We start from the raw sequence: 13,544 nt of genomic DNA, 5'->3' as shown, positions 1-13,544 counted from the left end.
TGTCCTAGTCCCCTTTCTCTGTGCTGTGGACTGATATCTTCCAGCCCTGCATTTTGGGTTGGGTGATTCCCTGCCAGCACCACTTGTTGTTGGTCCTTGTCTGGATGGGCTTTTCTTGAGGCAGCGTCTTCTGATGTCTCACCATCTCATCAGGCTCTTGGAGCCCCTCGTGCGCTAACAGCCTTTCTGTGCCAGCTAGGGAAGGGCCATGTCACTGAGGGGGCAGCTTGGGGAAGAGAGTGTTTGGGCTTTACTGAGTTTGCAGTGCCCAGCAGCTTAGGTGATCCAGCCTTGGGGGTGGCTGAGACTCCCTAGGGATGAGGAGAGAGTTGGGAGTCATGTTTAGGCTGAGCAGAAGAGGAGCAGTGGCAAGTGAGAGGGAGGAGGTGGCCATGAGAGGCAGGCCATCAGCTAGAGCAGGAAGGAGGGGAGGGCTGGGTTTGGAAGTTCAGGGGAGGTTTGGGGTCACACTGAGCAGACCAGAGGAACATTGCAGGGTTAGTGGGCTGACAGTGACTTCAGAGTGGACACAGGTCCCTGTGGGGGATGCACTACAGCAGTGAGCCGTGCTGGGGCACAGGAATGGTCAGTTCTGACAGGGTGGAGGCTGTCCTGTGTGGCTGCAGGGAACATGTGGCGGTGGGCAAGAATGTTACTGAGTGATACCTGGTGGACCAGGGCTTGGTGAGGAGGACATAGGGTGGGAGAAGTGGAAGGACCAGTGGGAGTCTAGATGGCGGTCACTGGGAGCACACAGGGTCAGGGGCAAGACTCTGTGGTCAGAGAGCCGTATGACAAAAGAGGGGAGGACATAGCAGGCCAGGGTGTGGCCTTGAGATGGGGAGTTTCCCACCCAGAGGAGGCTGCTGCCTGTGCGGGCTGGGAGGGAGCCAGGGACGGAGGAGGGGATGCTCTGGCAGAAGGCATTGGGTGTAGCCATGTGGAGTGTGAGGTGACAGCAAAGTATTTAGGAGCGAGGGGAAAGTGTGGGGTGGGAGAGAACTCTTTGAGGCCTTTAGGTCATCCACGTAGAGAGGACAGTGACGATCAGAATGGAGGTAGCCCCTCAGGAGGAGGAGGCATGGAGAAGGGTCCTTGGCGGAGGGTGCCTGGGGCTCCAGATGGCTGGAGATGTCCTGCACCCAAGGGGGCTGGGGCTGATGCTGCTTTTGGGGGCAGTTCATGGCGCTTCACCCGTAGCAGGTGTGGAAAGCACACGATGTAGGCTGGCACTGCTCTCAGAATCAGGAGGCCATTAGTTGCCTCCTGGTTCTCTTGTCTGTGGGCTGAGAGGTCTTCATCGGTAGGGGCTGTTTTCCTCACCTTGTAGCCCTGTGCCTGGCTTGGTGACACCATTAAATGGCAGACGGAGTGTCTATGATCAAGGATAAAAGTATACAGAGGCATTGACTGTTAGTGGCAGTCTAATAGCCTAGAAGTGGCCTTGGTGGGATCCTGCCTTTGGTGTGTGTCCTGATGGGTCTGGGAGGGCAGGTCCAGACCTGTATGGGTCAGACAACAGGGTGGGAGGAGAGGTGGGGCATCCTTGGGGCTCCTCAGGGTGGGTGGGGTTGGATATCAGCCCTGGGGCTGTGGTTGGGTGTCAGCTGCTGGAGAGGATGGGAGGTCAGGGGCAGTTAGTGCATGTCTGTGGGGCATGTTCCAGGGGGCAACTGTTGGTCTTCCTGTGTGTGTGTTCCTGATGTGGGTGTTGGAGCCAGGTGGGTCTTTGGCAGCCACAGGCATTGCCAGACTGTGATGGAACATGCTGGCTGTTGGGGAGGGCACGAGGTGGGCAGGGGTCTGCTGGGAGTGGGGCCTAGTTGGAGAAAGTGGCTTGGTGGCACCTGTGCTGGTCTGAGCCAGGCTGAGGGGAAGGACTGTCTCAGGCCCGATACCTTCCCTGCTCAGTTGACTTACTGTGTGATGGAGAAGCAAGGGGTATGTGTCTCTGGAGGAAGCCATCAGGGCTGTGCTAGCCTCTTCTCTCCAAGCAGTTGCTGGTGGTGATCAACACTTGCAGTAACAGTGGGCCAGCACTGGCTTCCACAGGTGGTGTCTGCTGTAAGCCACTTACTATTCTGAGTGTTTTGGACAGGGTGCCATGTGTGGACTGTTCTCCCTTCCCATCCTTTTCCATCAGGTGATTCACCCTTGTATTTGTTTCCTGAGACTGCTGAAACAAGTCACCATAGCTGGTGGCTTAAAACGCAACAGGTTTCTCACCTGCAGGGCTGGAGGACTGATGTCCCAGGCCATTCTGGCCGGGCAGAAGTCTGCAGGGCTGGGTCCTTCTGGGGACTCTGCTGCTTGCATCCCTTGCCTCAGGCTCTGTCCTTGGATCCTGCTAACCTGACATGCGGTCTCCTCAGACTGACGCTCTGGTTTCCCCTCACGAGGCTCCCAGGAGTATATGGGGCCTTCCACGTAATCAGGTCCCCTCCCATCTCAAGATCTTAGCCTGGATCTCATCTGCAGAGTCCCTTTGCCCAGTGAGGGTTGCACAGGGTCTGGACGTTAGGATGAGGGCACGTTGTGGGTAATTCACCTTTAAGAAGATCCAGGGAGAAGGTCATGGTACATGCTGCTTTCAACTTTAATGTACACATTTTTTTTTTGCTGGGCACAGTGGGTCATACCTATAATCCCAGGTGGGAGGATCATGTGTGCAGTTTGAGGCTAGAGCATGGCTCTAAGTGGTAGACTGCCTGGCTAGCAAGCGTAATGCCCTGAGGTCAAACCCCAGAGCTGCAGTGCTAGTGACTGAACCCGGGGCCTGGGGCACACTAAAGAGGCTCTGTACCGGTGAGCTGCAGCCCAGCCCCAATATGTACATTTTATTCCTAATAGTTAAATTATTAACCATCTAGATATCAATAACATGATAGTTCATGAATAAATTGTTCAGTTTTCGTTCATTCATATCGAAAGTAGTTTGTGCAGACATCTGGTGTGCCAGTGTCTTTGTCATCCCCGAGGGCTGTCTGAGCCTAGGCCTCTATGTGTGTCTGTGAGTTGCTCTGCATCTGCTCAGGACACAAGAATGTCTTCAATAATATTAAAATGCCATGCTCTTCACGTTTTTTGTCTCCACAACCCAACCACTGACTTTGTTGCTTTGTACTGGCTTTGAGCTCAGGGCCTTGCACTTACCAGGCCACTTGAGCCACTCTGACAGCCCTTTTAGCATGGTTATTTTTGAGATAACGTGCAAGGCACGTTATGCCTTGGCTGCCCTGGACTGTGATTGTCCTATTTGTGCTTCCCCACATAGCTATGATAGACACTGCACCCAGCCATTGGTTAAGATGGGAATCTCGTGAACTTTTCCCTGGATGGCTTTGAACTGTGATCCTCCCAATCTCTACCCCCCAAGTAGTTGGTATTACAGGCATCAGCCATCATGCTTGGCTGTAAATTGGTATTTAAAGGATCTATGAAGCAGATTCTCACAGTGGCCAAGGCCCTGCCCAGGAGAGGCCTGTGTGCAGGACTGGCCCCTGGCTGGGTCAGGGAACCTGGACTGGGGAGAGTGTCCACACCTGATTGACAGGAGGAGTTCCCCGTGCCTCTGCTGTCTCACCAACGCCCGCTTTCCTTCTGGGAGTCTGGAGTTTTGACAGTGAGGGCAGTTGTGTCCGTGTGACCAGTCTCCAGTGAAGACCCTAGATGCTGAGTCTCTACTGGGCTCCCTGGTGGGGACATTTCACACAGCTGTGACAGCTGTGTTATCACAGCTCCTTGCTGGGGGGAATGAAGCGTGTCCTGAACCACTCCACTGGGAGAGAACTCTGGATGCTCGTGTCTTGTCTGGGCTTTACCCACGCACCTTCCCTCTGCTGATTCTGCCTTGGGTCCCTCACTGTAGTCAGTCTTAACCTTGGGTGTGCCTCTGTGCTGAGTCCTGGGGGTTCCCTGGTGGATCAATGACCCGATGCAGGTTTTCATTGTCACCCAGTACTTCATGAAGTCATACCCCCTGGAATAAGTTAATTTTACATTTCTTTGCTGTTTTATCTTTTGTGCTGGGGACCTCAGTGGTTTTATTGATTGAGGTTGTTCCAGACTAAAGTATTTCCTTACATTGCACTTTGTTCCAAATAAATTGTGGGAAGGTCGTGGGCCATGAGTGACTATAGGATGACCTTGGATGAACATGTCTTGTAGAGGCATTTGTGCTCTAAGGGTTGGGCAAGGTGATCTTAAGGGCCTTTGACCCCAAGACGGTGGCAGGCCCTGCTGTACACACTGGACTCGACACTGAGAAGGCACAGCAGATACACCTGGCCGGGGTGGAGCCTGGGACTGCGCACCAGGCCTCTTTTCCATCCAGATGGGCTGTGGGGTTGCTCTGCCAGGTTTCTGCTGTGAGAAGGGTTCTTAGTCCACCATTGAGATTCATTGTGACATTTGTGTGGTGACTGGCGAGGCTCTCTGTGGTGGTTTTTATTGTGAATTGCCTTCTCAGGTAAGCAGAGGAAATACAGCATCGTTAATAATGAGCTGTTTGTTTTTCCTCCTTAGGACAGTACCTCAAGAATAAACACAGTAGCATGGAGGGTTCCCTGAAGCATGGGTTTCCCTGAATGATGCGACATGCTCCCTGTCGTGGTGGCACCCCAGGATGTTCAGAGCGGGGGAGCCAGGGAAGCGGCCGCCTGGCCCCGTGCCCCCTCGTGTTCGGAGTGTGGAAGTGGCCCGAGGCAGAGCTGGCTATGGATTCACCCTCTCGGGACAGGCTCCATGTGTGCTGAGCTGTGTCATGAGGGGCAGCCCCGCAGATTTCGTGGGTCTCCGCGCTGGAGATCAGATACTCACCGTGAATGAGATCAATGTGAGAAAAGCCTCTCATGAAGACGTGGTGAAGCTGATCGGGAAGTGCTCTGGGGTCCTGCACATGGTGGTTGCTGAGGGCATCAGTCATGGCCACAGCCATGGGGACTCCTGTTCCAGTGACGAAGAAGGCGGGCTTTATGAGGGGAAAGGCTGGCTGAGGCCCAAACTCGATTCCAAAGCGTTGGGGATAAACAGGGCCGAGAGGGTGGTGGAAGAGGTGCAGTCTGGTGGGATTTTCAACATGATTTTTGAAAGCCCAAGTCTTTGTGCGAGCAGTTCTGAGCCCTCGAAGCTGAAGCAGAGGTCCTTGTCAGAGTCGGCTGCTATGGGACTTGATGTCGGCCAGGACCATCTGAGCACCCCACAGCACAGCATGCTCTCCAGGGAGGAAACATCGAAGGTCACCAGCGATGACTCTGTGTTCGGCGCGGGGCTGGAAAACCACGAGGACTTTGGTCTAGATGCAAGTATTTTGAACGTCGCCATGGTCGTGGGCTACCTGGGCTCCATCGAGCTCCCTTCCACCAGCTCCAACCTGGAGTGCGACAGCGTGCAGGCCATCCGCGGCTGCATGCGGCGCCTGCGGGCCGAGCAGAAGATCCACTCCCTGGTGACAATGAAGGTCATGCATGACTGTGTGCAGCTGTGCACCGACAAGGCCGGTGTGCTGGCTGAGTACCCTGCCGAGAAGCTGGCGTTCAGTGCCGTGTGTCCAGATGACAGGCGGTTCTTTGGGCTGGTGACCATGCAGACTAATGATGACAGGAGCTTGGCGCAGGAGGATGAAGGTGCCCTGCGGACATCCTGCCACGTGTTCATGGTGGATCCAGACTTATTTCATCACAAAATCCACCAAGGCATTGCGCGGCGGTTTGGGTTTGTGTGCACAGCCGACCCTGACACCAGTGGCTGTTTGGAATTCCCGGCGTCCTCGCTGCCAGTGCTTCAGTTCATCTCCGTCCTGTACCGAGACATGGGGGAGCTCATCGAGGGCATGAGGGCCCGCGCCTTCCTGGATGGGGATGCTGATGCCCACCAGAACCACAGCACCAGCAGCAACAGTGACAGCGGCATTGGGAACTTCAACCAGGAGGAGAAGAGCAACCGGGTGCTCGTGGTCGACCTTGGTGGGGGCTCCAGCAGGCACAACCAGGGCAGTGGCCCTGGGTGGGAGGGTGCAGGTGGGCGGGGCTCCCAGCCCTGGGGTACTCCCTGGAATGGGGCCTTCTGCCATGACCCAGAGGCGGGCTCCCCATTTGAGACCGGCCCCCAGAGCGACAGGTTCCGGGACTTAAGCAAGCATTCAGGACCAGCCTCTCACGTGGAAATCCCCCCGGCCTCCTTGCGGAGTTCTGTGCCTCCTTCTAAGAGGGGCGCCATGGGCGCTGGTTATGGTTTCAGCCAGCGGTGGCTCCCAGTCCATGTGCTCCAGGAGTGGCAGGGTGGACATGCCAGTGACCAGGAGTCTTACACAGATTCTACGGATGGGTGGTCCAGCATCAACTGTGGCACCCTGCCTCCTCCCATGAGCAAGATCCCTGCAGACCGCTACAGGGTGGAGGGCAGCTTTGCGCAGGCACCGCTGAGTGCCCCGAAGAGGGACTGGTCCAGGAAGGCTTTTGGAATGCAAAACATCTTCGGGCCCCATCGAAATGTTAGAAAGACCAAAGAGGACAAAAAGGTAAGCCTGCTGGGAGTAGGTAAGGACAAATCTGCTTGAGGATGTAACTGAAGCAGCATGCATAATCCTGTTCTCCAGTTGTCACAAGACAGCTGCTCTGCCCTGTCCTGCAGACTCTGCCTTGCCTGGAGCCTGGGCCCTGACAGTTCCCTCGGCCAGTTGTGGGCAGAATGTGTGGACAGCACAAGTGGTGACTAAAGGGAAGTGACTTCTCACAGCCTGGGTAAAGCCTTCCCCCTCCTCCTCCTCTCTACTGCAGTGGCTGAAGGGCACCCCTCCTACAACCCCTTTGAAGCCCATTTTATTTCTGACTCAAGAGTTGTCACCCCAGTGTCCAAGGTGGGGAGCCCAGAGAATTGGCTCACTTTGGGGGAGGGTCCTGCAGTGTAAATTCCTGCACTTCTTCCTTCCTGGGGACTCCTGCTAGGCAAAGAAGACAGACAGTCAGACTCCATACTGGGTCTGCTGGCTTAAGCTCCTTGCCTGCTGCTGACGGGGTCCATGCTTAGCAGCACTGCCCCCACAAAACTTAGATCTGTCAGTATTCCTTGGGGACCTTTGCCTCATGGGAGCTAAGATTGGAGCATAAAAGGGGAAAAATGAGAAAACCAGGGAGCTCCCGCCCTCCAGGCCTCTGTTCAGCAAAAGGTGGTTGGGCTGGTCTGATGTTTGGAACGAGGGTGTGCTGGCCAAAGGGAGGGGACAGTCTTAGGGGATGCTTGTGGTTCAAGTAGGCTTTCTGTGTTTATGCAGCTGCAGTTCCTGACAGCTGAAAATCTCCCTCAGAAATCCTCCAAAAGCTACTGGCCAGTCAGTGCTGGGGTAAGGGTAGAGGAGGGCCATGGCTGCAGCTGCCACATTGATGAGGATTTGTACCCACGTCCCCTCCCAACCTTTAGTCTTTTTCATTGTGAAATGAAATGCATCAGAGAAGGAGAGGTCAGCTATCTTGGGATTTTATTCCCTGGGATGATGTGGGTAACACTGATGACTGGTGTATCAGTGTAGATTAACACACACACACGCACACACACATTTGTAATGTATGGATTTTCAACCTAATTCTTTTTTATTTTCTAAGAATAAATGCCTAATGGGATGCTCTAGTGGGAGCCCCCTTGTCCTCTCTGGTCCTTGGTGGTTCTGAACTCTTAGATGGGCTCTCAGAATGATATTCTCTTGGCCTCCCTGCAGAGCCCACCTGTGGTGTGTCAGGAGTGCTACTGGGGACTGACCTTGTTGGGTAGCGGTGTGTAGGTAACAGGCCCTGGAAAGTGGCTAACTTGTACTTGAGCGGGGAAATTCACCATCTCTTTGAATACATGTCCAGGAAAGTGACTTGTCCATTGCAATACGTCAGTGAGGGAAACCTCACTGTTTGGCTCTCTGCATGGGGCGTAGTGAAGCCGAGGTGCATTGTGGAGCGTTACACTGCTTTGGATTATGAACACTGGTGGTGACTGTCCTCAGGACGCCTGGGAGACAGGCACATCACCGTCCCTGTTTTACAACTGACTTGACTGATCTGCGAAGGGTTATTGATTCGGGGAAGGTTAAACAACTGGAAAAAACAGGGTCGTGAGCTCAGCTCAACACAAACACATTGCAGCTTGCACTGAACTCACGGAAGAGTGAAGGACTCCGGGATTGCTATGTCTGCACTGCTGGGAGACAGTGGCCCCGTGCTCGCTGCCTTACAGACTGTGCTAGTTCTGTAGACCTTCATCTCCATTTTACTGACAAGGAAGAGAATGTTTATGGATGTTTTCAGACTTGCCTGCAGCCAGGTGGTGGCAAATGCTGGCCCTCAGACCAGTGAAGGCTGTGTGTCACCTCTGGAGAGAGATGCTGTAAAGATATGTAAACGGTTTACCTGCTAACAAGTGGAAATAGCTCATGGCCTGCTGGGTTCCTGCCATGTCTCTCCACACATCCCTGTCCCCGTTTACTGTGCTTAGTAGGTTTCCTTGCCTTGTGGCACTGTTGAATTGCACAGCCTTCGCAGGGTGTTTATTGAGGTAGGTCGTAGCTGGTATGCTGGACCAGCAAAGTGGTAACTGACCCACCACAGTCAAGGATACCACCCCAGATGCTGGCCTGTGCTGGGCCAGAGGCTTGTCAGAAGCAGAGGAGAGGCCAGGGGCCTGAATCAAGTGTCCAGACACTAGGAGAACAAGAGGAGTTGGAGAGGGAAGGCAGAGATGTCAGGTGGTCGGGTTTCACTTTGCTCCAAATTCTTGTTGGTAGCAGCAGTGGCTGACATGCATGACTTTGTGCAGGCTGAATCAGTCACGATGTGGCCAGGGGTACAATGCCCTGCAGTGTCTGAACAGGGATGTTAGGGCATCTGGGGACAGATGGCTAACTGTGGAGAGGTGGGAGACTGCCGAGGTGGTGTGCATGGGAAAGCGGCAAGGAAGAGACGTTGACCGTCAAGGAGACTCTGTGGGGCTGAGACTGAGACACCGGAGTGTGGAGTGGCTGCTGTCTTAATATTAGGAGCACTGGGACAGTAAGACTCTTTGGAAGGGAGCTGCTACTGAACTGTGGTGGCTGTCACCACAAAAAACGATGTCAGTACGACTGCATGTCAGTTTACCCACCACCATCTGCAAAACAGCACTGTGGAGAAACAAGTGCCCATTTCATTTCGACTTGCCTCCTCCCATGCCTCTGTTGGCAGGGCTGGATGTCAGTCCTGTGGGTGAGGGGCAAGCTGGTGTGCAGGGCCCAGCTCCAGGATCAGAAGCTGGGCAAGGAAGGGCGGGCTTGGGGCTTGGGGCTTGATGCCTGGCACCATGTCCCCATCGGGCCTCACAGTGTCCACACGGACCTTTCTCCCCATGTTGGGTCTTCCATTCAACAACCGAGTGGCCCAGGTGGACCCCAAAAGGCAGATTCTTCATGGTGAGAACAGCACAGTCCAGATAGGGGCTGCTGTTTGTCATGGTTTGTTTAGTGACTTCTGTGAACTGATTCTATGAAGCATAGTGTTTATTACATGGCTCCAAAGTGGCTTCTTGGTCACAGGCTTCCTCAGAAGCCTTAGCTGAGGGGCTCCACATGCAAGCTGGAGAGTGCTGAAGCCCTCTGCCTTAGCCTTCACTTCCTTCTCAAGGTCAGCCAGACTGAAAACTTTGGGACTTCTCAGGCCTTTCCTGACATGTGCACAGCCCTACGGTAGCCTTCTAGAGTCCTGGGAATAGAGCTTTTTCAGTTCCTGGGTGTCTCTTGAGCCAGCCTTGGCCCACTATAACCTGAGGGTGTTTCCTGTAACCAGGAACAGTGCTAGCAGATCACCTCTGTGAGGTCCTTTGTGCAGTGGGGTAGCAAGCACACCTTGTCCAGGATGGTCTGAGCCCAGGCTGGGGAGGCTTCTGTTGGGGTATTCTTTCCTTAGGTACTCACTTGGAGCCCTGGGGGGAGGTGACTGACACCAGCGGAGGTGTCAGATGGAGGGCACTGCTGAAGGAGAGCTGAGAGTTCAGACTGAGGGCAGAGGTCAGAGATGCACCAGGAGAATTGGCTCCTCCCAGTTCCAGGCAGGGAGAGAGAGGCTAGTTGGTGGGACCCGGGGAGTCAGACGGCTGGGTGTGGGAAGAATGCATTCGCATTCTGCCTTGACTTTTGTGGTGGCCCAAGAGGGCTGGAAACCCTATCTTTAGCGATGTGTGTGGAACGTGGGTAGGGCTGCCCTATGGGGGCAGGAGAGGGCCAGATGGAGGGATGAGAAGATGCTTACACTGGGAATGTGGCTCAGTGGTAGATGCTTGTGTAGCTGGTACAGGGCCCTGAGCTCCATCCATGGCAATACACACACGTGTGCACACACACATGTGTGCACACCCCTGCACCCACACACCCCCACGTGTGCACACACCCCCACGCGCAACACCCCCACACCTACACCCACACATTGGACACACACGTGTGCATGCACCCCCCACATGCACACTCACACATGTGCACACGCCCCCACCCCCCAATGCACACACACACAATACTCAGTGCTCTCGGGCCCCAAGGGGGTTGCAGAACTTGAGAGAGCATGCACAGTGCACCGCAGTGTGGATATGCAAGGGGCCCATGCTGGGCTGCCTGCAGGCCGAGGGACATGCTACAGAAGCTGCTGGAACTGCCCTAGCGAGGGTCCCCGGATGGGCAGCTTGAAGAGCAGACATTCATTCTCTCAGTCCTGGAGGCTGTAGTCCCAGAGCCAGGTGTGGCCAGCTGCTTCCTCCTGAGGCCTCTCTCCTTGGTTGTAGACAGCATCTTCCCCGTGTCCTCACATGGTGGTCCCTCTATGTGTGTCTGTCCTGATCTCCTCTTCCTGTAGGGACACCCATCACATTGGATTAGGGCCACCCCCGTGACCTCAGGTGGGTTAGGAAAGTGTGTAACTGATAAGGGACAACCCCCAAGACATAGGTGAAAAAAAGCAGGTCACAGAAGTAAGCATATTTTAATACAACCCCTTCTTGTGTGAAAGTTTCAAATAAGCCAGAGAAGTGTGTATCTGCTGGTGGAATGGGCCAAGTAGCAGAGCACCTACCTAACAAGTGAGAGGACCTGAGTTCAAACCCCAGCAGAGCCAGACATTTTTTTTTTTTTTTGCATGTGTTTAATGTGATAGATAGAAAAATGCCAGGGGAACACTCCAACCTGTAACATTGGTTACCCCGGGGTCAGTGAGAGCTGGGGAGGGTCCAGGACACTTGTAGCTTGCGTTGTTTCCATGTTTCTTGGTAGGAATGTGAACATACTTTATTTACTTAAAAAGTTTCCTTGGAGAAAAAAAAAGTATTATTTAAAACATTCTTTTAATAAGAACAATCAGTGAATAAGAACAGCCAGTGAGCCGTGGCATTGGAAACCATAGCTGTCTTCGTATTGCACAGCTAATTAAAGGCTCATCAGATATCAAGCCAGGTGAGTACTAGATTTAAGAAACAGATTTTGTACATTTTTTCGTAGTATAATGAGAGGGAGTTTCAAAATAGATGGCAAGAAAATATCTGGGGATTCTAAGGTCTCATATGTTCAGCCTCCCTAAGAAGGGCACCTGTGCAAACCTCCACCTCCCCCAACCCCCCAAACCCCTGTGTGTCCCTGCCTTGTCCCCTCTCTGCCCCAAGTCATGGGCAAACAGACCAACACACTCCTGGGCTATGCAGAGGAATGGCTGCCTGTGGTGGGGTGAGAGGCCTGGTGCTCTGTGTGGCCCATGGCTGCACACTGGTGTCTCTGGGGTACCTATATCTCTTGGCTGAGGCGTTCATTCTGACCACAGTCATGGAGCACTGTCTTCAGGATGTGTGCCAGCCTGTAGGTCAGTGTCTAGGCCTAAGGAGAGTGCTGCTCTGAGGGCATGTGGAGGGCCATGGCAGAGGGCAGGAGCCCTTTGCTGAGCTGGAAGGTTCCCCGGGGAGCTGGGATCACACGAGGGGTTCCTCAAAGTACGGGGAGCTAAGCAAAGAGTGGGTGTGCCTGTTGCTGTCACTGAGTCGTTTGGTTTCCAGGAAGGTAATGCTATTCACGGTCCTGCAGGGACCAGGACAGTCCAAGTGTTTGGATCTTGAAACAAATTAAATGTACCACTGCACACATGCACACGCAGCTGTGAAACAAATGACTAGGAATGCCTTTGTGAGCATTTTTTTGTGGTCCTGGGATTTCAACTCAGGGCTTTGCTCATAAGACAGGTGTTCTACCTCTGAAGCCATACCTCCTCCAGCCCTTTTTGCTCTGGCTAATTTGAGATAGGTTCTCAGTTCTTGCCTAGGCTGGCCTGGACCACACTTGGAATGGCAGGCACTTGCCACCAACCCAGCCTTTCTTGGTCGAGATGGGGTCTTGTGAACTTTATGCCTGGGCTGGCTTTCATCTCTTCCTGATTTCTGCCTCCCGAGAAGCTAGGATGACAGGTGGGAGCCACTGCACCCACTCAAACATCTTAACTTACTTGCAGCTCTAACCGTTGTAAAACGGAGCCTCCCTTTGGCTTTAATTTGTATTCCCTTGGTTATTAAGGGGTTTGGGCTTCCTTTCTGTGGAGGCTCCCTTTCAACCTCTTGCCTTTCTGGGCAGTCTCTGGTGGTTGGTGGGACGGTGGACACTGGCTGTGTGGTCTGTGCTGACTGTAGGACAGCAGTCTCTGGCTTGTCTTTTTCTCCCTTTATGTGTTTTGTTGGCCAGAAGTTCTTCGTGTTAACATAGCCAGAGGTGTGATCTTTATGGTTTGCATTTTTGTCTTAAGTAATACATTTATTAATACTGAATGCAGAAAGATTTTCTTCTCTTTGAAGTTTTTTGGAGTTAATTTATGCATAGAATTAAGGAATGAAAGTGGATTTTCTTCTTTGTGGGTGGCCAGTTGTTCCAGGACTTAAGTCCATCCTCTCACCTAGATCAGCAGCTTCCCCTCCCCGCCATGGATCATGTGTTCATTATACGTGTGGGGCCATTTCAATTCATGTGTTCACTCATGTGGGCTGTTTCTCGGCTCTCTGTTCTTTCCCACTGTCAGTACCCTCAACCCCCAACAGTGGCCTGTTTAAAAATATCTCAGCTTTAATGATAAGTCTATGTGTGATAGGGAAGTCCCCTTACCTCATCTTGCCTGTGCTTGGGCCGTGAACTTTTAGATAGAAGTTATGCTTGGTTTATAAATTCCCCAAATGCCGTTGACATCTTCATGGTGATTGAACTGCGGTCTGTAAATTAAGTAAATTTGGGAGAATCGATGTCTTCCAGTTATTAAGCCTTCCTGTCTATTTCTGTTTTCTTTCAGCAAACTTTTTTCATTTCCTTCACAAATGTCTATAGTAAGACTTACTGTTTAGATTTACTCCAGGGTACCTTAGGTTGTTTTGCTGTTACTACAGACAGTACCAGATAAAGTTGTAAATGGCAGCTCTTGGGACATGTGAAAGCACAGTTGATCTGTGCTTTTTATGTCTGGCTGCCTAGTTACGCTTAAGAAGTTCCCTTCTACCCCTGTCTGTTGGTGTTCGGCTTCTTGACGGGG

The 13,544-nt window shown here is 53.0% G+C and overlaps 1 protein-coding gene across 6 annotated transcripts in view; it reads left to right on the top strand.

Moving 5' to 3' along the window:
- Rgs12 (regulator of G protein signaling 12) overlaps nucleotides 1-13,544 on the top strand; it is a 94,231-nt gene that overhangs the window by 6,920 nt on the left and 73,767 nt on the right. For all 6 annotated transcript variants that reach the window (XM_020165322.2, XM_074042703.1, XM_020165323.2 and 3 more), the window contains exon 2: nucleotides 4,525-6,517. In XM_020165322.2, coding sequence (XP_020020911.2) covers nucleotides 4,625-6,517 — 1,893 coding nt within the window. In that variant the 5' untranslated portion in view covers nucleotides 4,525-4,624. The remainder of the gene's footprint in view (nucleotides 1-4,524; nucleotides 6,518-13,544) is intronic.

The sequence above is a fragment of the Castor canadensis genome, chromosome 9 (assembly GCF_047511655.1).
Source record: "Castor canadensis chromosome 9, mCasCan1.hap1v2, whole genome shotgun sequence".
Classification (NCBI taxonomy): domain Eukaryota; kingdom Metazoa; phylum Chordata; class Mammalia; order Rodentia; family Castoridae; genus Castor; species Castor canadensis.
The sequence above is the reverse complement of the archived record's forward strand: the minus strand, read 5'-3'. Positions and strand labels throughout refer to the sequence as shown.